At 57.5% G+C, this 24,675-nt stretch overlaps 1 protein-coding gene across 1 annotated transcript in view; it reads left to right on the top strand.

Annotated features, from left to right (window-relative positions):
- Positions 1-24,315, top strand: part of PFKP (phosphofructokinase, platelet) — a 58,833-nt gene extending 34,518 nt beyond the window's left edge. The window contains exons 10-22 of the mRNA XM_047755570.1: positions 128-253; positions 1,194-1,258; positions 1,724-1,793; positions 2,092-2,238; positions 3,376-3,446; positions 4,779-4,866; positions 5,372-5,524; positions 12,307-12,471; positions 13,233-13,294; positions 14,104-14,215; positions 15,409-15,508; positions 23,776-23,878; positions 23,957-24,315. Of these exons, the coding sequence (XP_047611526.1) occupies positions 128-253; positions 1,194-1,258; positions 1,724-1,793; positions 2,092-2,238; positions 3,376-3,446; positions 4,779-4,866; positions 5,372-5,524; positions 12,307-12,471; positions 13,233-13,294; positions 14,104-14,215; positions 15,409-15,508; positions 23,776-23,878; positions 23,957-24,104 (1,410 nt within the window). The 3' untranslated portion in view covers positions 24,105-24,315. The remainder of the gene's footprint in view (positions 1-127; positions 254-1,193; positions 1,259-1,723; positions 1,794-2,091; positions 2,239-3,375; positions 3,447-4,778; positions 4,867-5,371; positions 5,525-12,306; positions 12,472-13,232; positions 13,295-14,103; positions 14,216-15,408; positions 15,509-23,775; positions 23,879-23,956) is intronic.
- Positions 24,316-24,675: the final 360 nt, after the last annotated feature.

Raw genomic sequence — 24,675 nt, 5'->3', positions numbered from 1 at the left:
CCTCTCGTCGGTGGAGGAGCCGAGAACCAGCCAGTCCCCCTGAACCAGGCAGGGTCTCCACCCAGGGCACTGCGCTGGTCTCCCAGTGGGCAGAGGGCCCCTCTGACCATCTCAGTGTCATTTCCAGGCCAGCCGCATGGGTGTGGAGGCTGTGGTCGCCCTCCTCCAGGCCACCCCGGAGACCCCAGCCTGCGTGGTGTCGCTGAGCGGGAACCAGGCGGTGCGGCTGCCGCTGATGGAGTGCGTGCAGATGGTGAGGCCAGGGGCCCCTCCCGGGATGGGGGCAGCTCCCCTCCGTTCTGGGACACTGGGCACAGCCGCCCTAACAGTGACCGGCCTGTCAGTGTCAGGAAGGAGGTCCGAGGGCCGCCGTGAGCGCTCATGCATAGGTCTGAGAGGCCGGAGCCGGCTCTGCAAGGACTTGGGGCCTCCCAGGGGGAGAGGGCCACCGTCCAGCCACTCCTGCCCTCCCGCCCCCAAGCCTCTCACATCTGTGATGTGACAGCCGGACAGGCACCACCTCCTCAGGCCTGGGCGATAGGCACCCGAGGCTCGCCCTTGAATGACAGTCCATCCTGGTGCCTCCAGCAGGCGGGCCGCAGAGCACAGCCGGCCACTCACTGACCCGGCTGCTGTCCGGTGCTTTCCTAGGGGTCTGGCGTGTGTTTATCTCCGCAGACGACATCAGGAGTAGGGGCGGATTTCTCACTCCGCCCACGAGCACGCTGAGGTCCAGAAAGACGGATGACTTGTCTGGGGTCCTGGGGCTGCAAGGGGTGGCTCCTTGTGCTGGTCCCCAGGGGCTCTGACCCCGGAGTTCCCCTCCTCCAGTCCCCGGGAGGGGGGCCCTTCTGCTGTTCTGTTGTCACCAGAGTCAAATGGGGACTCTCGAGAGCCTGGCCTGGGAGATCCACTTACCTTCGGCCTTTCTCTTCCGGGATGGACCCCCTATGATTTCAGGACCCGCTTACCCCGGCCAGCAGTGCCACTGGTCTTTCTGTACCAAGCTGCCAGGGCGGACAGCCTGGGCCCCCCTCCTGGCTGGGCGGTGCGGGCCGACCCCTCCTGCCGGCCGCAAGGTCTCTGTGCAGGGATGAGACGGAAAGATGGGGCCGGTGCCATGTCCCCAGCCCAGATCCCAGGACTCACGGGGCCCTGACCTGTTCTTTCTTCCTTTCATTGTCTCCGTAAAGACGCAGGATGTCCAAAAGGCGATGGACGAGGGGAGATTTAAGGAGGCCGTGAAGCTCCGAGGAAGGTGACTGTTCTGAAAAAACTGTTTTACTGGAAGCCTTTGTCCCTCAGGCCTAGAATGTGCTTCCAGGTTGCGCTTGTAGCTCAACGGGAGAGAATTAAAACAGGTCCCGTGCAAAGCCCTGTCTCTGCAGGTCGATGGTCCTGATGACTGGGGGGGAATATGCGTTCATTTATTTCTTGGTGGGGGGGGTCACTCAGAAGCTGATGGGATTGGGACAGAAAGTGCTAGCATTTGGGGGAAGAGACTGGCTGCTCCCTAATCGCCCTGCCCCCAGCCCCTTGGACAGCGTCCCTCTAGTCCCTGCAGACACACAAAGCCTTGCCAGGCGAGGCGGGCATGGGTCCTGGGCATCCCAGACAGAAGCCCTTGCACAGAGGGGGCTCATGTGGCCCTCTCTCCCCTCATGAGCCCCTCCAGCTCCGTCCACATTCTGCCCTTGGGTCCGACACTGCCCTTTTCTCCCAGGAGCTTCGAGAGCAACCTGAACACCTACAAGCGGCTGGCCATGAAGCTGCCTGACTGCCAGATCCCAAAGGTAGGGGATGGTGCCCGTGAGGCACCCCGTCCCTTCTCCCCAGCTCCGGCGACGCCTGGGTCCTGCCCCGCCTGAGTGTCCTTCTGCCCGGGTCTCGGCTCCCAGGGGCCACCCCGTCCCCGCTGACCCTCTCCGGCTCCTTCCCACCTGGACATCCGCCCTCGAGTCCCAGCCCCTGGGCCCTGCGCTCCCCCGTGCGCTCCGGCTGCGCGGGTCGCGGTGCTAGCCGGATGCGCCGTGACGCTGACCCGCCCCTTGACCCGCACGCACCCACACGGCCCCCTCCCCCAACTTTCAGACCAACTGCAACGTGGGTGTCGTGAACGTGGGCGCGCCCGCGGCCGGCATGAACGCGGCAGTGCGCGCTGCCGTGCGTGTGGGCATCTCCGACGGACACAAGATGTTCGCCGTGTACGACGGCTTCGAGGGCTTCGCCAAAGGCAACGTGAGTCCCGGGGCCCTGGCCAGGGAGGCCCCTGAAGGGAACATGGATTCTGGCTTCCTCGAAGGCGGGCGGGAAGGCCTCTTGGGCGTCCAGGACTGGGCGCTAGGTGGGAAGCGCGTCGGGCGCGCCCCGTGGGCGGTGAGGTGCGACCGGTGTGGTGAGTGATGCCCGAGGCAGGTAGGCAGAGCATCTGCTCCAGCAAGAGCCTGATGAAAAGAGGAAGTGCTTGAGCACCTACTGAGTACACTTGCTGCTCCCCCAAGACCTCTAACTCCCCGGTAAAGCTGAGATTCCCCCCCCCCAACATACCACCCCCAGTTTCCTTGAGTGACAGCTGGGGCTCGGAGACAGATTACCTTGGCAAAGGCCAGGATATGGGGCCTTAGACCCCCTGAGGCTGCAGATGCTCCCTCTCAGCCAAGCGTGCCCCCCCTGCCCCCATCCAGGTTTCAGTTACCTGCATCCAGCCACCGTCCACAAATACTGAATGGACAATTCCAGAATAGATAGTTCATACGTTTTAAACCGCACATCCTTCTGAGCAGCGTGGTGAAATCTCCCCACCCTCAGCTGCCTTGAATCGCCCTTTTGTCCAGCATGTTGGTCACTTGGTAGGCACTTGGTGATCAGACTGGCTGTCACATATGGCCATGCTTGTGTTCAGGTGACTCTTATTTAATAATGTCCCCAAGGTGCAAGCGGGGTGATGCTGACAATTAGGATCTCTTCTTACTGTGCCTAATGTGCCCACTAAACCCAGTCCCAGCTATGCGTATGCAGGAACAGACGCACACCCTGCAGATAAGATATATATTTTTTACTTCCTTTTGGTAGGATTTAGCCAACTAAAGCATCCACACCATAGGCATGACGGGAACGAGATGAAGGGCCCTTCCTGTAGGCAGGAGGGCCCGGTCCTTGGGTGCACCTCACTCGGGAACCTTAGCATCCTTAGAACCTTAATCGTTGAATCATCAGCCTTGGCTGTTTCAGCCTCGCAAGGAGAGCCGTCTCCTAACGCTTCTCAAATCCTTCAGACATGCAGCCTGTCAAAGGTGCAGACCTGAGCTGTCTTAAAGCTTTCCAATTCCCTTTTGCTGTTCTCTTAAGCTGTTTCTTTTCTCTGTTTGCAACCAGATAAAGGAAATCGGCTGGGCCGATGTTGGAGGCTGGACCGGCCAAGGAGGCTCCATTCTTGGGACAAAACGGTAATCTCCCCATCTTAATTCTGAGCTGCTCTTAGCAGGCAGGAAGCCGTCTTCCCTGGGAGCAGCTGGTGCACACACTGCTGCTTTCATGTCCCAGAAAGGAACCTGGAAGGATGTTGGCACTGGGTGCCCCTGCCCTGCTCCAGGGGGCCCCAGGCCGTGTTGTAGGAGGTGATGAGATAGGCCCCTGAAAGGAGACAGAGCAGAGAACCCGGGATCGGTTCCTCCCGCGACCCTTACTTCCACTGATTGGAAGAACTGAATAGTTGCAGCAGCCCCACGTCTGACGGAAGGTGACACAGACAAGGGATGACGGGACTGATGGTGGCTCTATGCCCTGGGACCACAGGCCCCAAGCCTCTGGGTCCCCGCTGGGGCTTGGGGGGGCCACTCCACACAAAACCACAGTTTCCAAACTGTGTTTCCTTCTTGGGCACAGTGGGGGCAGGACGTGTTTCCAGGTGCTCAGCTGTTTCCTGTGACCCCAGGGGTGCAGCTGTTAAAAGGTCACCTTTTAATGCAGGAGGAAAGCAGCTGGCCGGTACTCAGGTCTAAGGGTTGGATTCCGTAAGGATGTCAGCTTCTGTCCATGGGAACCACCCCCTCCCCTGCTCTGCTGTGAAGCCGGCGCCGTGTCGCCCTGGGTTCCGTGGGGCTGGGCCATCCCCCAAAGAGCTCGCTGTCCTGTCCCCCCCGACGCCTTTGGGGGGTTAGTTTCTGACGGTCCAGCTCCACTTAGAAGCTGGGGTTCCATCAGTTGCCTCTGGGCGGGGCTGCCTGCCATTTGTCCCTGCCCTTCGCTGGCCACGTCGGAGCAGGTGGTGAAACAGGAGAGGAGGAGCAGGTGTGCGTGGCGGTGACCGGGGTGGGGTTAGATGGGATGCCAGGTCCGCAGGGGTGAGGAAAACACTGGACGTTTCCATCCGAGCAATGGCAGCTGTGAATATCCAGAAGCTCCTGTGCCTCGTGTTTCTGCTAACGAAGGCAGCAGGACTCTGAGGTCAGGCTGCAGCACAGTTGAAAAGTTTCTTCCTGGTTCCTTTTGAAAACACCCTCTTTAAAAAAAAAATTTTTTTTTGGCCATGCCCCTGGCACGTGGAAGTTCCCAGGCATGGGTCAAACCCACGCCGCAGCAGTGACGAAGATAGATCCTCGAGCTGCTGAGCCACCAGGGAACTCTGAAAAAACCCTCTTTTGAGACCCGGCTCCTGGCCACTCCTGCCTTGCCCAGCTCCCCCGCCCCCCAGCCCTGCTGTCCCCCCAGGAAGCCACGCGTGGCTCGGAGAGAGGGGCGGGGGGTCCTGCCTGACCTCGCCTCCTGCACCGTTTCAGCACCCTTCCCGGGAAGTACCTGGAGGACATTGCGGCGCAGATGCGTGCCCACCGCATCAATGCCCTCCTGATCATCGGTGGGTTTGAGGTATGTCTGCCCCCTCTGGCTGCTGCTGGCGGCCTGAGCGGCCCCAGCATTGTGCCGTCCGCCCTCGTCATGGACCAGGGACAGGGACAGGGAGCCGCAGGCCCAGCTGCTGCCGAGAAGCTGTGATGCAGAGAAGGGCAAGTGCGGCACACGGGGCAGAAAGCGCCTTGATGGGGCAGCGAGAACTCCCCGCCTAGGCTGGGCTTGTCATGCATAGGAGCCCCTCTCAAATGGGAAGCCTGTTGGCTGTTTGGCAGCAAGGAAGGCAGTTCTGGGGCCAGACGATTATTTCCTAAGGACAGGTTGGACCGTCAACCTTCATTTTTTATTTATATTCGGCCCCAACCAGCCCCAGTCCCTTTTCCATCTCCCTTAAAGGCAGCGTGAGAACCTCAGACAGGGACCCGCCAGCACCAGGCCCCTCTCCATCCCCCCCCCCCGTGCGGGGTCCCTGCGTTTCCGGGGTTCCCGTGCCCCCTCCCCACGAGCGCACACTCGCCCGCAGGCCTACCTGGGGCTGCTGGAGCTGTCGGCCGCCCGGGAGAAGCACGAGGAGTTCTGCGTCCCCATGGTCATGGTTCCGGCCACCGTGTCCAACAACGTCCCGGGCTCCGACTTCAGCATCGGGGCCGACACCGCTCTCAACACCATCACCGACGTGAGTGCTGCGGGTGGGCGGGCGGGCGCGGGGCCGGGCACAAGCCCAGAGCGCCGCCAACCCAGGGCACCGCCAGCTTTCATCTACCACGCTGGAGGCTGAGCCAGGCTTTGGAGGTTCCCTTTTTTTCCCCTTGGAATAGTGGGGAAAAAAAGAAAACATGTCTGACAGTCTGTGATTTGGCTCCTAAAGATTTCCCCACTGTTTCCTTTGCTGCGGCCAGACCTGCACACCTGTCGTCCTTGGCGCAGGGCGCAATGGATCACAGTGAATATTTATTTAATCACTTTGTGTGTGTGTGTGTGGCTGAGCCAAGTTTACCCCAAGCCCGTAACACCCTGTTGTGAGAAAGCCTGGGCCCAGGAGCCCAGCTTTGACGTTTGAGGGTAGAGCCTGGGCAAATTATTTTATAGTTTTGCTCACTCACCTGAATCCACCTTGGAATAGTTGTCATACCTTTGGCGGCAGCGGTAGCAACATCCCCATCGTCTGCTTGCGGACTGAGGAGGTTCACCCACTTCTGACATGGTGTTGACACTGTTTGAATGGGCCTTTTTTTCCCCAAAAGGCAGTAACGACATAGAAACACACTTTAATTCCTATTTTGGGGGAATCACCTGGACATTGGACGAACAGTATCTAATGCAGAATATGCATCTCTCCCTTTAAAAAAAAAAAAAAATCAGTCCCTCAAATTTTTCAGTAAATTTTCAAGTTTTATGTTGCTTTCGAGACACGGATCTCGTGAATTTTTTCCTAAGATTTTTTTCCTTAAACCCACATGGCATCAGTCTGCCTCCAGGGCTGGTAATCAAAGCAACCCCCTTGCAGCTCTCACAGTAGAATGGAGGGGGGCCCGTGCTTAGTGCTCGTTTCTCGCTTTCCTGAGCCTCTTCACCTTCTGGTGGTCTCTGGACTCAAACGCCCTCCCAGTGTCCCCCGTGCCCCGCTGGCCGTCCTCACTGTCCCCGCCCTCCTGTCCTGTCCGCTGTGGCTTGCCCCTCCTGGTGACACGGCGCTTTCGCTGCTGGCACACCAGTCAGCTCCAGATGGCTGTTTGGCTCTGGGTGGAAAGGGCACGTCTGTCTCTGAACGAATGGCACCGCTGCCCTACCACCCCTCCCGCGTAGCTGGAGTTGGGTCTGTTCACACACGCTCGCCGTGGTCGTTGGTGTCCTGTCACCCGGCTCTGGGCGGCCTGTGGGTCCTGATCACGGTCCGTGCTTGTCCCCTGCACGGTTCCACACGTGCCCCAGGCGGGAGGGCGGCATGCCCCACGGCTCCTCAGCCACAGAGAGCCTCCATCCACATGACAAACATGCATCGCGCGCGTGTGGTTGGAAGTGGAAACCAGAATAAGTCTGGGGAGGCTCCAGCTCATCCCTCCTGCTTCCCAAAGAGGGACTCGGATTTGTCATCAAGCCTGTAATTTAGGTTTCTAGCTGCTTGAGTTTCACGGAGCCTTGGGCGCAGGCGTGAAGCAGTGGATTCCGTGGGTGGGTGGACGTGCTCTGAGGGCCGAAGCTGGGGGCGTGTCCTGGTGGTGACAGGGGTCGGGGGCTGGCCAGGGCGACCCTCCCCTGACCCTCAGTGGACCTGAAGCCAAGGGGACGGAAGGCTGGCTGGCGTGTTGAAATCCTGCTTTCTCTGGGCGGGGGTGGGTGGGCGGCAGTGTGAGCCCCGGTGGAGTGAGTCCCTTGGACACCTGGACCAGCCTGGAGCCTGGCGGGGGGCACACGCAGAGAAGGGGCAGCTCGCAGGCTGCGCTGAGTGGGGACCACTCGGGAGGCCTCGGGGATGCGCCCGAGCAGCCAGCATTGGCTCGCCCGTGGGTCAGTCGCGTGCTCCCAGACAGGATCCCCCGTGGCCCCAGGCTGGTGTCCAGGCCCTGATGTGGGAGGAGCCGCCTCCTGGCCCCAGAAGCACTAAGGACAGGCCTGGACGTCTCCTATCCCGGCGGTTCCTTCTGTTCAGAAAGCAGGTGGTCCTGGCCCAGACTTTGCCCCCCCCGGGGGCATCTGCAGGCTTGAGGGACATCTGGGTCACCAGGACTGGGGCCGCCCCCCTGGCGTGTGGTGAGGGGAGGCCCTGGATGCAGCTGACCCCCGCGACGTCAGGGAGGCCCCACAGCAGGGCGCCCTTGGCCAGAACGTCCCCCGGGATGAGGGCGAGACCCCGAGGTGGCCTTGTGTCATAGCCGTCACGTCCTCTGGCTATTTGACCACTGTCCTCCTGTCCCCCCTCCTGTGCGCTCCGCCCTCGGACCCGTTGCCCAGAACATCCCCGGGGGCTTAATGCGTCGCGAGGTCCTGGTGTCCAGGCTATAAGTTAATCAGGCTGAGCTGAGGGCTGCGAATCACCCCTCACTCCCCCCGGATTGTTCTGGAACCACAGCTGAGTGAGCTTTGTGCTGCTGGGGTGCGGGGCCAGGGACGTGAGGCAGGGGCGCAGCCCTGCAGGGGGCCTGTGTTACACCGACCAGAGGCTGGCAGCCAGGCGTGTTTCCTGGAGGCGCTCTCTGGTCAGCGTCTTCTCTCGGGGTGGACAGCTCTGCATCCCAGGGCCTTGCGGCATGTCCTGGGCGGGGTTCCTGGCTTGTCCTGGCGATTGAGGGAAAGGAAGGGGTGACGGGACCCGGGGTGGAGCGTACCTACAGGTGTAGCACCCCTGCCCACCCCGCACAGGCACCCCGCGATCCAGAGTGTCCCGGGGGTGGGGGTGCACACAGCCCTGGAGCCGGTCCACCTGGTGCTGACGCCCCACCCCCATCACCCTGGTGGGGTCTGGGCGGCCCCCCCAGCGGTCCTGAGCTGCACTAGGGAGGAAGGAGGGTCCCTGCAGGCCCCAGGGGCTGGCAGGGGAGGGGGTGCAAAGCAGATAAGTGACCTCCTCTTCCTCCAGCCACTCCCTTAACCCATCCTGGGTCCACCATCCTTGCGTCCTCTGCTGCAGCCCCCAGCCGGGTCTGTTCTGGACTCTGGGGATGGGGTGGGGGGGCAGCCGAGGGCACCTTCCTTCCTCTGGGGGGCCCAGCTCCCTTCTGTGAACTTTCCTGAAGCAGGTGCCCCCAGGAGGTTGGGACAGAGGCCCACCAGCCAAACCTCCTGCTCTAGAGCCACGTTGGTTTCAGAGTTCTGGCTTCAGGGAGGTGGCTGGTGGCCCAGGTCCACTAACGAGCCATTTTGATGAATGCTCAGCACTGTGCTCTGACGTCAGAGCCGGACAGCATTACCCAGGCCCCCGAGCTGCTGAGTGAGGGTCCCAGGGCTGCATGGGGAGGGGGTCCTCGCAGGGCACAGGGGGGTCCCCAGGCTCCAACACTGCATCTGGTCCCAGCCACTGGCCAGGCCCCAAACTCACCTCCAGACGGCTGTGCTCACCTCTTCCCAGATGCCAGGGGGGTGGGCTGTTCCTCCCCTACTAACCCAGCACCTCCCCAGCCCTGCTCTGCTGCCCACTACCCCCAGCTTGTGCACCAGGCAGGGAGCCCTCCCTGGGGCTGCACTCCTGCCCACTGCTGGGTCTCCCTGAACCCCAATTTCCCCACTGCTGGGTCTCCCTGCACCCCGATTTCCCCACTGCTGGGTCTCCCTGCACCCCGACTTCCCCACTGCTGGGTCTCCCCTGAACCCCGATTTCCCCACTGCTGGGTCTCCCTGCACCCCAATTTCCCTACTGCTGGCTCTCCCCTGAACCCCGATTTCCCCGCTGCTGGCTCTCCCCTGAACCCCGATTTCCCTCCTGCTGGGTCTCCCTTTGTACTCTGAGTCCCTTGCACCCCTTTCCTCCCAATGCTGGGTCTCCCTTGCTACATCCTTCACCCCCACTGCTGGGTCTCCTCCTAAACCCCGAGCTCTCCTGCACTCCACCCCTCCCACCGCTGCTTCCCCTGCACCCCGAGCCCCCCTCACTGCTGGGTCTCCCCCTGCACCCGAGCACCTCCCCACCCCAGCTCCTTCCTCCTTGGGGACCCGCATGGCTGCAGGTTCCCTGCCGACCCCGCCCCCACCCCGCTTCAGGCTTTTTAGAGCTCCGTCCCTGGGGCCACCAGAGTTTTGTGTCCCCATCTGCGTGGTGCCCGCCACCATCAGCAACACCATCCAGGCACAGAGCTGAGCGTGGGCTCTGACACGAGCCTGAACGTGACTGTGGAGGTAAGACTTGTGTTTGCTCTGTCGGTCGGCTTCTCGCCCCGACAAGACGACCCTTCATGTGGAGCCACCCAGAGAGTCTGTCTGTCCCTCGAGCAGAAACGGAGGGACCCATCCCACCTCCAGCGTGAATGAGCCCAGCTTGCTATCAGCTCCAGTTCTCGTCTCACCCACCACCCAGCCTGCGTGTCAGGGGGAGCCCACCTGGACAGGGTGAAGTTGGGGGGCCCAGGGCCGCCCGGTCTGATGAGGCTGTGTTGGGGCCCAGGTGCCCAGCCCGCCGCCTGTCTGTGGGCAGCACGTGGAGGTGGAGCGAGTGGGGGCGGGAGACGCGTCAGGTGCCTGGGGCGGGAGGAAACCCTGGCCGCCCCCACGCCCCGGCCCACCGGCGGCTTCCTTCTCCGCGGCTCTGAGCGCCTCCTTTTCACCTTAAAGCCTCTTACTGAGCAGTTCCCGACAGTAAGTGAGAAATCCCTGCTCCCGGCGGGTGGGGTTCTCGGAGGATCCCCTGTCCCCCCACGAGAGGGCGCCAGCGTCCTGCGGGAGGGCCGGTCGCAGGGGCGCTGCCCGCGGGGTTGGTCCAGCCGCAGGGGATCAGCCGGCCTGGGTCCCATCCTCTGGCTCCAGAGTCAGAGGACCCCGCCCCATGTGCCGCCCCCTCCCCCCCAACCCCAAGCGCCAGCAGCCGGGTCCTGAGGCCTCTTACTTGTCAGCCCGCTGAGTAATTGGATGAGGCCGGGCGGAAGGACCTGCTATTTTTAGAGCAGACGCATTTGGGCCTCAGACACAAACTGGTCAGGGAGAGAGCCTTTGGAAAGGGCCTTGACACCCAACCACCACCCAGGAGCCCTCGCGCCCGGGCTGCTTGCCTTCATCCCCGCTGTGGAGCAGGTCTTCCTGCCCATGGTCTGGGTCCAGGCAGCTCTGGGCCGGTGCCGAGACGCAGGCGCCTGGCCTCAGGGGAGCAGCTTTGCTGGCAGGTGATGACAGGCTCATCTCTGCCTTCGTGGCGGTGACTCTCCACCTTGGGTGTCAGGCTGGGTCAGGAGAGGAACGTGTGTGACTGTGACTGCTGGGTCAGGAAAGGAAGGAACCTGCGCGCCCTGTGACCTGCAGCTGGGGTGGGCTGCACTACCCCCCAGTTCCTCTGGGACAGAGGCCATGTGGGGATGGGGGTTAAGTGTTTGAATGCCGCGTACAGGGCCTTGTGAAGACCCCCAGTTCTGTCCCCTGGCCCTGGGGGTCTCCCCTCTGCACCTGATGCCCCCCGCACTGCTAAGCCCCCTAGGCGTCCAGGACTTCCCAGCCTAAGCCCCAGGAGGGTGGCAGGAGTCGCGCTGCTCGGCAGCTGAATTTTCATTAAGTCGGTCTGATTTACTCGGGTGGGGGCTAATGATCCGTCAAAGGGAGCAGAGAGTCAGGAGTGGCCAAGCTGAGCCTGTTTGCTCATCAGGATGCTCTTTGGGGGGGAGCGCAGGGCTCTGGGTTAAAGTCCCAGAGTTGGTGTGTCACACGGTCGGCGCACGAGCCCACCTTCCCCAGAGACACGAGCCTGGGCCTCGAGCCCGCCCCCTCCCCACCCAGGATTCCACACCGGACTCAGAGCTGTGGGCAGCCCCACCACCGCCCTCGACGGGCCGACTGTGGGGAAGGGCGACTCCCGCTTTTCTTTCCTTCCTCGTCACCCACTGAGCGCCGCCGCCGCCGGCCCAGGCGTGGCCCGTAGGAGCCCAGCCCGCAGGTCCCGTCTTCGGGGAACTTTCCGTCTAGTGAGAAGCCCCTCCCCCATCATGGTCACTCGGACGGTGGCAGAAACACATGCTGTGGTGATTCCTGTGGAGCGAGGCTGCCGGGTGTCACCAGAGCTCCTGGCGGGGGACTGTGTGGTTCTTGAGACCAGGTGGTTCCCGAGGAAGTGACCCAGACCGGGCTGGCACCACCAGTGACCGCCAGCAACACACGTGCCCTCTTGGTTCTGGAGGCCTGAGCCCGAGGCCAGCCTCGTGGGGCAAACGCGAGGTGCCGGCTGGGCCCCGGGTCCCACTCCCATGGCTTGAGCAGCTGCCCGGCCCCCGGCCACATCCTCATCTGCAGGACCCACAGCACAGCGTCCTGCTCTGGTGTCCCCTGGCCTCCGCCCCCCGCCCCCTTGTACAAGGACACTTGTGATGGCATGTTAGACGGCTGGGTGACCCAGGATAATCCCCCATCTCAGAGTCCTGGATGTCACCCCCCCAAGGGGACAGTCGCAGGCTCCAGGGATGAGGACCTGGGCGTCCTCCATCCAGCCCCAGGAGCGGGCGGGGGAGGGGAGGCTCCTGTGGGCCCAGCCCCCGTGGTGGAAGGACCAGGCCTTGCGGGTCTCCAGGGCGGGGACAGCGGCTGCGAGGGTCTGTGTGCCCCTGTGGGCGCTTACTGGGTAAGCGCCGTCCGTGTCTGCAGGACGCCTGGGGCCGTCGGTTGTGGGTACAGTGAGCACGACCAGGCCCAAGCGACCTGGGGCTTTTCCGAAGAAAACCAGGGGCCGTCCCACTGACCGGCTGACGAGCTGGGCAGCGCCCCGGGCGCCCGAGGTCAGGGCCGGGCGGCGTGGCCGCGTCCCGCGACCCCTGACGGCGCCCCTCTGTGCAGACGTGCGACCGCATCAAGCAGTCGGCGAGCGGGACCAAGCGCCGCGTGTTCATCATTGAGACCATGGGCGGCTTCTGCGGCTACCTGGCCAACATGGGGGCGCTGGCGGCCGGCGCTGACGCCGCCTACATCTTCGAGGAGCCCTTCGACATCCGGGACCTGCAGGTACGCCGCCGACTCCCGCGGGTCCCCAGGCCGCTGCTGTGAGGGGGTGGCGGGGGCACTGGTGACGCGCCAGGACTCGGGCGCCCCCCACCCCGCGTCGTCGAGGCCAGCGACAGGTGTCAGAGCTGTCTCCTCAGTGACAGGGTGACAGCAGGACAGACTCATTCCAGGGCACCTGCTGCTCCTAAACCCGAGGGTGTAGGCTTTCTGTCGGGGGGCCAGTCAGCGCCCTCTGCCGAGGCCCTGCACCCCCGGGGGACACGGCCAGGTCTCTTCGGGCAGCGTGCTTCCTTAGAAACGTCGGCTCCTATGTGACTCCCTGCCGTTGTGCACACCCCCTCTCTCAAGGCACACGTGTGCCCCGCTTGGGCCTGGGAGTTTCCATGTGCAGTTAGCAGGCAGGCGGTCATCCTTCCCTGAGAAGGAACATCCCCGCTGGGGACCAGGAGCAGTGGCGGGAGGGATGGGCCTTAGGGACGCGCAGCTACACACCCCCCTGTGCGCAAGGGGAGCCTGCCTCCTGGGCCAGCATCCCGGGGACGCTGTGTGTGGCACTGACCCGTGACCAGCCCCCTGCCCCCCCGCAACATGGCTGTGGCCTCCGTGGGCTGCTGGGTTATTTTTCCGTGGCCTCTGCCACGGGCTGATGTGTCACCTGTCTGCTGTCCCCTCCTCCACCTGGGGAGCTCTGGCCACCACATTCACACCTGGGGTCGGAGGGCACCCAGCGCAGCGGTTCCCTAACAGACACTCTCTCCTAGTCCAACGTGGAGCACCTGACGGAGAAGATGAAAACCACCATCCAGAGGGGGCTCGTGCTCAGGTGAGGGGGGGCTCGGGTGGGGGGGGCTCGTGCTCGGGTGAGGGGGGGCTCGTGCTCGGATGGGGGGGCTCGTGCTCGGGTGAGGGGGGCTCGTGCTCGGGTGGGGGGGGGGCTCGTGCTCGGATGGGGGGGGGCTCGTGCTCGTGTGGGGGGGGGGCTCGTGCTCGGGTGGGGGGGTTCGTGCTCGTGTGAGGGGGGCTCGTGCTCGGGTGGGGGGGCTCATGCTCGGGTGAGGGGGGCTCGTGCTCGGATGGGGGGCTCGTGCTCGGGTGGGGGGGGGCTCGTGCTCGGGTGGGGGGGCTCGTGCTTGGGTGAGTGGGGCTCGTGCTCGGGTGAGGGGGGCTCGTGCTCGGATGGGGGGGCTCGTGCTCGGGTGGGGGGGGCTCGTGCTCGGGTGAGGGGGGCTCGTGCTCGGGTGGGGGGGCTCGTGCTCGGGTGGGGGGGGCTCGTGCTCGGGTGGGGGGGCTCGTGCTCGGGTGGGGGGGGGCTCGTGCTCGGGTCGGGGGGAGCTCTTGCTCGGGTGGGGGGGGGGAGCTCGTGCTCGGGTGGGGGCAGGGCCCGGCTTCTCGGAAACAGCATCTCCTCAGGCCTCGCGAGCCACACCTCTCGGCACCGCCCCGGCCCCCGACGCCAGGGAGCAGGCTCTGTGCCTCGTGTTCAGACTCGCAGGCGTTGAAGTAATTCCGGGAGAGTTTTATAAATTCGCCTTTGCTTCGTAGTCAGTTGTCTTGAAGGCGCTGCGGGTGGTTCTTTAAGGAAGGCCGCGTGCAGGGCCGAGCCGATGGGCGCGTGCGCTCCGTGTGTTTCAGGAACGAGAGCTGCAGCGAGAACTACACCACCGACTTCATCTACCAGCTCTACTCGGAGGAGGGCAGGGGGGTGTTCGACTGCAGGAAGAACGTGCTGGGCCACATGCAGCAGGTGGGCGCGGAGCGCGGGCAGCCGGGGCCCGCGGGAGCTGTTCAGCTGCGGGTCTTGTTTTAGCCACTTTGGAGGAAAGGGTGCTCCAGAGTGAGCTCCAGGATGACTGAAATCAACATCTGAACTGTGTCTCGGTTACACCAGCATCACCGGCTTCAGGGATTCTTTCTGCTGTTGGCGATGTTTGGGCAAAGGCTTTTCAAGGAAAATCGTCAACTTTCACGTAAATAGTGGCAGCGGTTAAGTGGAACCCTGGCCCGGGATCTTCTGAATGTGGTGGGTGACGGGGCGGGGGGGTATCAGACAAATGATACGTATTTGAGAGGTGCACAAAATCAGGGTGATTTGAAAGGTAGGATGTGAGCAGGCCACGTGCGTGGAGTCAGGGGGCAGTCTCCTCGCAGGCCTGGCCTCGGCCCATCACCTCCTCTCAGTCCCGGGGTCTCAGGAATGTGTGGCCGGGGCCCATCGATTCACTCAGTCTACTGAAATCACACGTGTACATTTTTGTGAAGCCCGCAGAGTTGATCATTTGCTCTTTTTTTTTTTTTTTTGTCCTTGTCTTTTTAGGGCCGCACCCACAGCATATGGAAGTTCCCAGGCCAGGGGTCCAGTTGGAGCTGTAGCTGCCAACCTACACCAGAGCCACAGCAACGCCAGATCCGAGCTGTGGCTGTGACCTACACCACAGCTCAGGGCAATGCCAGATCTTTAACCCACTGAGCTGAGCGAGGCCAGGAATCGAACCTGCGTCCTTGCGGATGCTAATTAGATTCGTTTCCTTGATCAGATTCTTAAAGGAGCTGTGACACTCCCCTCCCACCTCCCCCAAAACAAGGTTAAGGAATCCTGATGAAGATTCTGAAATAACAAAGATGCTACTTGAGCAGTCGCTTGATTAAAAGCCTCATCTTGGGGGGCGGGGAGCACTGCTGTGTCTGAAGGGCGGAGCTTCGGCCGCAGGAGTTACAGGCTGTGTTTTGGTTTGTTTGGGGCCAACTATACATAGGGAGATAGAAATAGGCAAAACCAAAAACAAACAAAACCAAAAGCCATACTTACACACTGGAGTCTCTCAGAAATATCGTGTAACTTTTGTTCAATAGTGATTTTAATTTCTATTCCATTTTAAAAGCTATAGCCAGGAAGGTTTTGCAGGTAACTAACAGTCATGTCACTCTCGCCACCAACAGGGTGGGGCGCCTTCTCCATTTGATAGAAACTTCGGAACCAAGATTTCGGCCAGAGCCATGCAGTGGATCAGCTCGAGGCTGAAGGAGTCTCTGGGGAAAGGTACCGAGCGGGGGGTGGGCGGCCTCGCACCAGGAGAGCCTGTGCTGGGGGTGGGCGGGGGCTGCCGACCTCCCCTAGATGCTGCTCGGGTTGGAAGCAGGAACAAACGCGACTTCTTCCTTTAAGAGAAGCCGCCCGCGTGGGAGGCTCCATTAGCACGACCCTGGGCGCGCTCTTCCCTTGGTTAATGCTTGCTTCAAGGATGCTCTGAACTGGCTCACAATACTTGGCGTCTCCACGGATCCCCTCGCGACCTGTCTGTGGAGAAAATGACAAGGGGGGTGGCACCGAGACCATCTCCTCTGGGCCTCCCTGCCCCGCAGCCACACGGGTTTGGTGACGTCACAGCCTAGCTTTGCTTTAGGGTTTTGCTCTGTAGGGTGAAACCTTCCAAAGCTTGGGAGTTCCCGTCGTGGCTCAGCAGCTTAAGAACCCGACTAGAATCCATGAGGATGCAGGTTTGATCCCCGGCCTCACTCAGAAGGTTAAGGATCCCGCGTTGCATGGCTGTGGCGTAGACCGGCAGCTGCAGCTCCGATTAGATCCCTAGCCTGGGAACCTTCATATGCCGCAGGTGCGGCCCTAAAAAGACCTAAAAATCGGAAAACCTTCCAGCCTTCCTGCATTTTGGTTCCTGTGAATGGAGGCGCGGTGCGCGTTTCCCTGGGACTCGCTTTGGGTTCGGCCTCGGCGCAGGTTTCTGGGAGGCGCGTCGCCAGGACCCCCCTCTCGCCGTCGGGGGGAGTCCAGGCTGATGCACAGGCCCAGTGGGGCCAGTTCTCCAATCCAGTCTCCAGCCCATGCTCCCCCGTGGGCCCCAAGATCACCCACCCTGGGCACCACCTGGCCCGTGCCCTTTGACCTCTGCTGTGATGGGACATGAGCCAGGCCGGCTGTGGCTTTAAGAGGCTAAAGCTCTAAGTGAAGGGGGGAAATACGGGGCCCTTGGTGCATATGGAATATTCCTGTTTCTTCTGCCACCTCTTTGGGTTTATTTTATGATTTTTTGTTTATATCATTTCTTAGGTTTAAAAATATTTTGGTTATCTTATAAGATTTTAAAATTTATTTATTTAGTTTGTCCTTTTGTCTTTTTAGGGCCGCACCCACGGCATGTGGAGGTTCCCAGGCTAGGGGTCAAGTCAGAGCTGGAGCCGTCAGCCTACACCACGGCCACAGCAACGCGGGATCCGAGCCGCATCTTCGACCTACACCGCAGCTCACAGCAATGCAGGATCCTTAACCCACTGAGCGAGGTCAGGGATCAAACCCACATCCTCAAGGATGCTAGTCGGGTTCATTAACTGCTGAGCCACGATGGGAACTCCAGGATTTTTAAATTAAAAAAAAAAAAAAACACACTTTTTTTTTTCTGATGGTCACACCCACGGCAGAGGGAAGTTCCCAGGCCACGGACTGAGTCTGCGCCACGGCTGAAACCTAGGCTTTGGAAACACTGGATCCTTTAACCCACTGCCCCGGGCCGGGGATTGAATCCTCAGGTCTGCAGCAAGCTGAGCTGCTGCAGTCAGGTTCTTAACCCACTGTACCACAGTGGGAACTCTAATACTTTATGTTCTAGGAAATTTGTATTTTATATCGTCAGTCACGTGACACAGACATCTCACACTTGTGACAAAGCTTGTCCTTTTCTGCAAGGAGTCTTTCAACCTGGAACTCAAGTGTAATAGCAGACTCACAGCCTTGTCCTTGAGTTTGAGCTTTTGCCTTACTCAGATAGTTGCCTTTTAGCTTTAGTTCTTTAATCCACTTGAAGTCATGAGAAGTTCAAGGTCTAACTTTCTTCCATGTGGATAACTATTTGGGTGCCATTCATGGAAAAATCCCTTTTTTCCTTCTCTGCAGTATAATCTCCCTCGTGGATCAGTGTCCCAACCCTAGGGACTATTTCTGGATTGTTGGTTCATTTCTTGGCGTTCAGTTATGGATGCTTGCCAATATTCCGGTTCTGTGAACAGTTACTGGTAGGCATGTCCCTCCTGGGCCTCTTCCAGGTCTGGCTTTTCTTGGCCCTTCGTGTCAAGATCCATCAGCTATGCTGTTTAATTGGGCTGGAGGGAAAGGAAGATGACACTTAGCAAATCATTCGGAGGAAGAACTGGCCACTAAACAACACTGCGTTTCAACTCATGAACATTTTCTCCTTCCACAGTCAGACCTTTTTATCTTATTAAAATATTATTTTACATAGTCTTTTCATAAGTTTATTTCTGACAGTGATCTTAAAATATATTATTGTAAATGGTATTAAAATTTCTTTTCACTTTTTTTTTGGGCGGCTTAGTTGATTTACAGTATTCTGTCAATTTCGACTGTACAGGAGAGCAACCCAATCATACATACACATACATTCTTTGTCTCATATCATCTTCCATCATGTTCTATCATAGCTGACTGGATATAGCTCCACGTGCTGTACGGCAGGCAGGGCCTCGTTGCCTACCCATTCTAAATGGAATTGTTTGCACCTCCACCCCACACTCCCCATCCATCCCACTCCCTCCCTCGCCCTCTCCCTTGGAAACTGCGAGTCCCGTTGTCCTCATCTGTGAGTCTGTCTGTGCTGTAGGTGGGTTCATCTGTGCCATTGTTTTAGAAAGTGATGTATGGTATTTGTCTTTCTCTTTCTGGCTTCACTTAGTATGAGAATCTCTAGTTCCATCCATGTTGATGCAAATGGTATTATTTTGTGCTTTTTATGGCTGAGTAGTATTCCATTGTGTATCTGTACCACATCTTCCTAATCCATTCATCTGTCAATGGACACTTGCCTGTGAAGCCATCTGGTTCTGGCCTTTTGTTGGTAGGGAGTGTTTGGGGGGGGGTTGGTTTGTTTGGTTGGTTGGTATTTTTAGGACTGCGCCTGCGACATACGGAGGTTCCCAGGCTAAGGTTCTAATCGGAGCTGCAGCTGCCAGCCTACACCACAGCCCCAGCAACGCAGGGTCTGAGCCATGTCTGTGACCTACGCCACAGCTCATGGCAATACCGCATCCTTAACCTACTGAGCAAGGCCAGGGATCGAACCCTCATCCTTATGGATACTAGATGGGTTCATCACCTCTGAGCCCGTACAGGAACTCGTGTAGGGAGTGTTTTGTTTTTGGTTTTTTTTTTTTTAATTTTTAAAATATAAGTGATGTACATTGTTCTGTCAATTTCTGCTCTGCAGGGAATGTTGTTATTACATATTCAATTTCATTTCTAGTGCTTGGTCTGTTCAAATTCTTTCTTTTTGATTCTGCTTTGGTGAGCTGTATGTCTCTAGAAAGTTGTCCATTTCTTCTACATTGTCAGGTTTTTAGGCATAGAATTTTGCATAGAATTCTCTTGTGTGTGTATTTCTGCAGTGTCCACTGCTTCCTCCTTGTTAATTTATTTTGTTTCTTCGGGTTCTCTCTCCTTGGTAAGTGTGACCAGAGGCTGGTCAATTTCGTTTACCCTTTCAACGAACCAGCTCTTGGTTTTTATTGATTTTTTTTCTATTGATCTTTTAATTTCCGTTTTATTGATTTCCTCTCAGATCTATTTCCTTCCATCTGCTGACTTTAGGTTTTGTTTGTTCTTTTTCTACTTCTTTTAGGCAGCAGGTTAGATTACTGATTTGAGATTTTTCTTTTATAAGGAAGATCTGTATCACTGTGAACTCCCTGCGAAGAGCCGCTTTCGCAGCATCCTATCGATGTTGAATGTTGTGTTTTCATTGCCGTCTGTCTCAAGGTGTTTTTTCCTTTTTGAGTTCCTTACTGACCTGTTTTTTGTTTTGTTTTGTTTTTTAGTAGCATGTTGTTTCATCTTCATGTGGTCAGTTTTTCACATTTTTCCTGTGGTTGATTTCAACTTTCATGCCATTTTGATCAGAGAAAATGCTTGAAATAATTTCTATACCCTTAAATTGGTTGAGGCTGTTTCACGCCCCGGTATGTGGTCCGTCCTAGAGAACGTTCGTGTGAACTTGAAGAGAATACATAGTCTGGGGTTTTTTTGGACGTCATGTCCTGAAAAATCAACTAACTCTAACTGTTCTATTGGCATAATTGAGGATCTTGTGTTGCCGTATCGACTTTCTGTCCAGAGGCTCTGTCCATCGATGTGAGAGGGGTGTTGGTTCGTCTCCTGCTGTGATCGTATTCCCGTCAATTTCTCCTGTTATGTCTGTTAGTATTTGTTGTGTGTATTTGGGAGCTGCTGTATTAGGGGCATATATATTGACGAATATAACGTCCTCTTCTGAATTGATCCTTTTATCATTAAAGAGGGTCCTTCTTTGTCATTTTTTATGGGCTGTGTTTTACAGTCTATTTTGGCTGATGTGAGTATTGCAGCTGCTGCTTTCCTGTCATTTCCATTTGCATGAAATAGCGTTTCCATCCCCCATTTCTATTTTTACGTGTCCTTTGCTCTAAGGTGAGTCTCCTGCAGACAGCAGGATGGCAGGCTCTTGTTTTTTCGTCCAGTCTTCCATTCCATGTCTTTTGATTGGCGCCTTCGGTTCATTGACATTTAAGGTGGTTCGTGATAAATATTAATTGCCCTTCTAAACTGTATTTTCCAGTTGATGCTGTTTCTTCTTTGTTCCTTTCTTTTGTTGGTTGGATGATTTTCTCATGCCTGTGTCCCCTTCTTTTTTCGTTTTGGTGAATGTATTGTTTGGTTTCGGTTTGTCGTTGCCCCGTTTTTTCAAGTATTTTAACCCCTTCCTTTATCTGCTTGCCTGATGGTCATATAGGCTCAAACATACTCTTAAAAAAAGTTTCCATGTTGTCACTCTCCTTGCCCACGTTTTATGATCTGATGGCCCTTTGTGCCTCTTCGCCTTTATCTTCTTGCTGTTCCTTATGTTTATTCTTGCTTTTACATGCAGGGTTTTGTTTTTTTCTTCCTTTCAGTTCTGTGTACCGGCTTATGTAAGTGATTGCTTTCCAACTGTGATTGCTCTCCATCCTCTGTCTTCTTACTTCTTTCCTATTGAGAGGAGACCTTTCAGTATTTCTTTTAGAATGGGTTCAGTATTTTGGTTTTTGATTATTGGAGAAATAAAGGCTTTCTTTCTGTTTTAAATGATACTCTTGCTGGGTAGAGTATTCTAAGGTGCGATTTTTCCCTTTCAGAACTTTAAATATATCTTGTCACTCTCTTCTGGCCTGTAGTGATTCTGTAGTGAAATCAGCCGATAGCCTTATGGGGGTTCCCGTATAATTAAGTCTTTGTTTTCCTATCGCTGCCTTTAGAATCCTCTCTTTAACTTTTTCTGTCTTTATTACAATATGTTTTTGTGTGGGTATGTTTGGGTTCCCCTTGTTTGTGCTTCCTGTATCTTGGTATCTGCTTCCTTTAGATTTTGGAAAGTTTTCAGCCATAATTTCTTCAAATATATTTTCTTTTCTTTCTCCTTTTTTTGCTTTTTAGGGCCACGTGTGCGGCATATGGAAATTACGAGTCTGGGGTTCAAATCAGAGCTGCAGCTACTGGCCTATGCCACAGGAACGTGGGACCCAAGTCACAGCTGTGAACTACACCTCAGCGTATGACAACACCTGGCCTAAGCCACTGAGCAAGGCCAGGGATCAAACCTGCATCCTCATGGATATTAGTCAGGTTCATTTCCACCGAGGCACAATGGGAACTCCTTTCCAAATGCATTTTCAATACCCTTTTCCTTTTCCTTCTGGAATCCCTATTATGCATGGATTGGCCCACTTTATATCATCCCATAGATCTCTTATATTGCTTTCCTGTTTTCTCTTCTGGTTTTCGACCTGCCGCCCTGACTGGGCGATTTCCATTATTCGATCTTCAAGTCATTTGTTCGTTCCTCTGCATTATTCATTCTGCTCTTTAGTGCCTTTAACTCAGCTCGAGTCTCTGAAAATGAATTTTCTAATTTCTCTTGGCTCCTCCCTACAGTTTCCAGTTCTTTCTAAAGGAATCTGCATTACTGTTCACATCTGCTCTTAACTCCTTCAGGCTTTTCACTGTCTCGTTTTTGAACTTGGGGTCTGTTAGACCGCAGAGGTCTGATTCATCGTTTGCTCCTTGAGGGGAATTCTCCTGGTCTTTTAACCAGGAATGGTTCCTAAGCATCTTCATTTTGCTTACATTGTTCTTCTGTGAGTTTAGGGAAAAAGTTATGGACTGCGGTTTGGGAGGGCTATTTATATGGAGGGGTGCCCCAGGTGGCTTGTGAAGGCTGACTGGTTTTTTGATGTGGGGGCTGCTTTTGGTTTGATGCGTGCCATCTCTCAGTGGATGCAGGCTCTTGGCCCTCGATGGGGTCCAGTGTACAGCCTACTGGCGGGAAGACGGGGGCACTGGGCAGGGCCTGGAGCTGGTGCCTGGTTGCTGGGCCCTTGACGGTGTTGGCAAGGACCCTTGGGGAGGTGGAGGCAGTGCCCAGAGGCTTTGGTAGTGGCAACAGCAGGACGTGTGTGTCTCCCAGGGACTGAGGGCAACGGGTGGCCTTCGGTTGCCGTGACCTCCTGGCGGCGACCCCCAAGGTGGCTGGGGTTGCAGGTTATGTCTGTTCAGGGGACATTGAGTGGGGGGGGGGCACGGCCACCCCAGGAGTCCAAGATGGCTGTGGTGGCTTGCACCCACCCCCTCAGCCCTGTGAGAGGCACCCTGCCACCCTGGGAGCTGGCATGTGCAGAGAAAGCCATTCCTGTGTGGTCTAGCCGCCTCCTCAGCTGCTCTGCTCCCCAGCGCCCCCGGGGCTGTCTCCACACAGCCCACCCTGGAAACGAGCTCCGAAGCCTGAATCTCAGCACCCAGCCCCCACACGAGGGTCTCAGGCTGTGGTGTCCGGGGCGGTGGCAGCAACGGTCGGGGCGGCTCTGAGGCTTTGAGGTTCCCCTTCCATCCTGGCTGCTCTCCTATCAGTTACGTGGCCTCCCAGGCCGTGGGCTCCTTCCCTCTTTCACGGCTCCCGCTCAGGACTGCCCATCCCGTCCGACTCCTTTATTTTTCTTTTTTCCACCGCATCATATGGAGTGTTGCTTGGCCGTTGGAGGTCTGAGGTCTTCTGTGCGCGCTCAGTAGACGTCTGTCACCCACTGTTGTACACGTGGGGGGTTTTTTACGTGTTTGTGGTGGAAGCTGAGTGCCCTGTCCTGCTCCTCCTCCGTCCGGATCCTGGTTCCAGTGTTAGCAGTTCTTGCTGCTGATGGACGGATACACCTCACTTGTGCTCGCTGACTTCGCCGTCAGTGAGGCCACACGCTGCTTGTAGATCCGGTTTTGCTTCCACTCATGAAGCGTGTCTACAGCCTTCTGATCTTTTCCTTGATACTTCTGGGCAGGTGTTTGTGTTCAGTCCAGGGGGTTCCGACAGACGCGGGGACAGAAGTCCTGTCTGGTCCCCACCTTGGTGGGAATGTGTCACCGTCAGTGCTTCGTGACTGGGAATTCTTACGGATATGCGACCCAAGTCTGTCTGCCATTTACCGTTTGCCGCTGGTCTCCGAGAGACTCTGGATACTGAGATGTTCGCGAGCTGTCTTTTCAGTCGTCGAGTTTTACCCACTTTGGCATCAAATGAGACGGTCCCGTCCTAGTGCTGAGCCCACCTTGCCTTCCTGGCGTGCACCTGCCGTGAGCATGCCGGCTCTGTGACTTGCTCCCCCGTCCTCACGTGGGGGCAGGTGTGTTCGAGCTTTCTAAGAGGTCTGGGGGTTCCCTGGGGCGGCGGGGTCAGGATCGTGTATAAGGATGTTGGATAAACTTCCCTATGACACCTTATCAGAGCTCTGCTTTCTTTGCAGGGAGAGCTGCTGAATTTCTGAACTTCTGTTTTTAGACCTGCTTGTGGGTTTTTATTTTGTTTTTTAGGGCCACATTGGCGGCATATTAAAGTTCCCAGGCTAGGGGTCGAATCGGAGCTACAGCTGCCAGACACAGCCGCAGCAATGTGAGACCCAAGCCACATCTGGGACCTACACCACAGCCACAGCAACGCTGGATCCTTAACCCCTGAGCGAGGCCAGGAATCGAACCTGCATCCTCATGGACACTAGTCAAGGTCATGTCTGCTGAGCCACGACGGGAACGCCCTGTTTCTTCGATCTTTCTCACTGTAATTTCTAGACATTTTCCTATTCCTCTAAATTTTTAGAAACTTCGGAAAATGGCAACACCCTCTTTTCAACACCGGCAGCACGTCTCACCCTCTTCACCCCCGACCTTGGTTATTTGTGCCCCTATCCTCTTTCACCCTTCATTTCCTGACCTGGAGCTTCCGTCTTATGTAGGAAAAAGATTTGTGAGCGATGATTCCATCTGCGTGCTGGGAATCAGCAAACGAAACCTTCTCTTCCAGCCTGTGGCGGAGCTGAAGAAGGAGACGGACTTCGAGTGAGTACGGGGGGGCCCAGCTGCCTGGGCAGGGGGTGGGGGGCCCTGCCCCCGGCTCACCCACGCCCTTCTCTGCAGACACAGGATCCCCAAGGAGCAGTGGTGGCTCAAGCTGCGGCCCCTCATGAAGATCCTGGCCAAGTACAAGGCCAGCTTCGAGGTGTCGGAGGCCGGCCAGCTGGAGCCCGTGCAGCACCGCGGCCCTGAGGAGCCCGCCGCCATCTAGCCGCCCGCCGCCCGCCTCCCGTTTTGTAAGGTTTAAGTTATTTATCAGCACTTGGTGCCAGTACTGTCGACGCTAATGCGTAACCCCAGGGCTCGGCCTGTGTCCTTCCCTGTCCGCCAGGTCCCAGCCCCCGCACGGGGCATCTGCTGCGTCTCGCTCTGTGCCGCCTGCTTCAGAAGCCACGCAGAATTAAACACTTGTGAAACTCCAACCACAGTGCAGTTTACTTTTAAGTGGGAGTCGAACATCTCGGGGGCTGGAGTTCCCGTTGTGGCTCAGCAGGTTAAGGACCAGACGTTGTCTCTGTGAGGACGCGGGTTCAATCCCTGGCCTGGGTCAGTGGGTTGAGGGTCCAGGGTTGCCGTGGCCATGGTGTAGGTCACAGATGCGGCCCAGGAACTTGCCTGAGCTGCTGGCCTCACAGAAGCCAAAAGATGAAAGAAAACCTCGGGGTCGGGGGCAGCCGTTGAGGGTCTGTCAGCAGCGCTGGGGGCGCATCAGGCAAGCGTCCGGTAGGGCCTGTGAGAGGCTGCGGGCACGGACGAGAGCACGCGGAGGAAAGCGGGGCCTC

The sequence above is a fragment of the Phacochoerus africanus genome, chromosome 12, assembly GCF_016906955.1.
Source record: "Phacochoerus africanus isolate WHEZ1 chromosome 12, ROS_Pafr_v1, whole genome shotgun sequence".
In the NCBI taxonomy this organism is placed as follows: domain Eukaryota; kingdom Metazoa; phylum Chordata; class Mammalia; order Artiodactyla; family Suidae; genus Phacochoerus; species Phacochoerus africanus.
The sequence above is the reverse complement of the archived record's forward strand: the minus strand, read 5'-3'. Positions and strand labels throughout refer to the sequence as shown.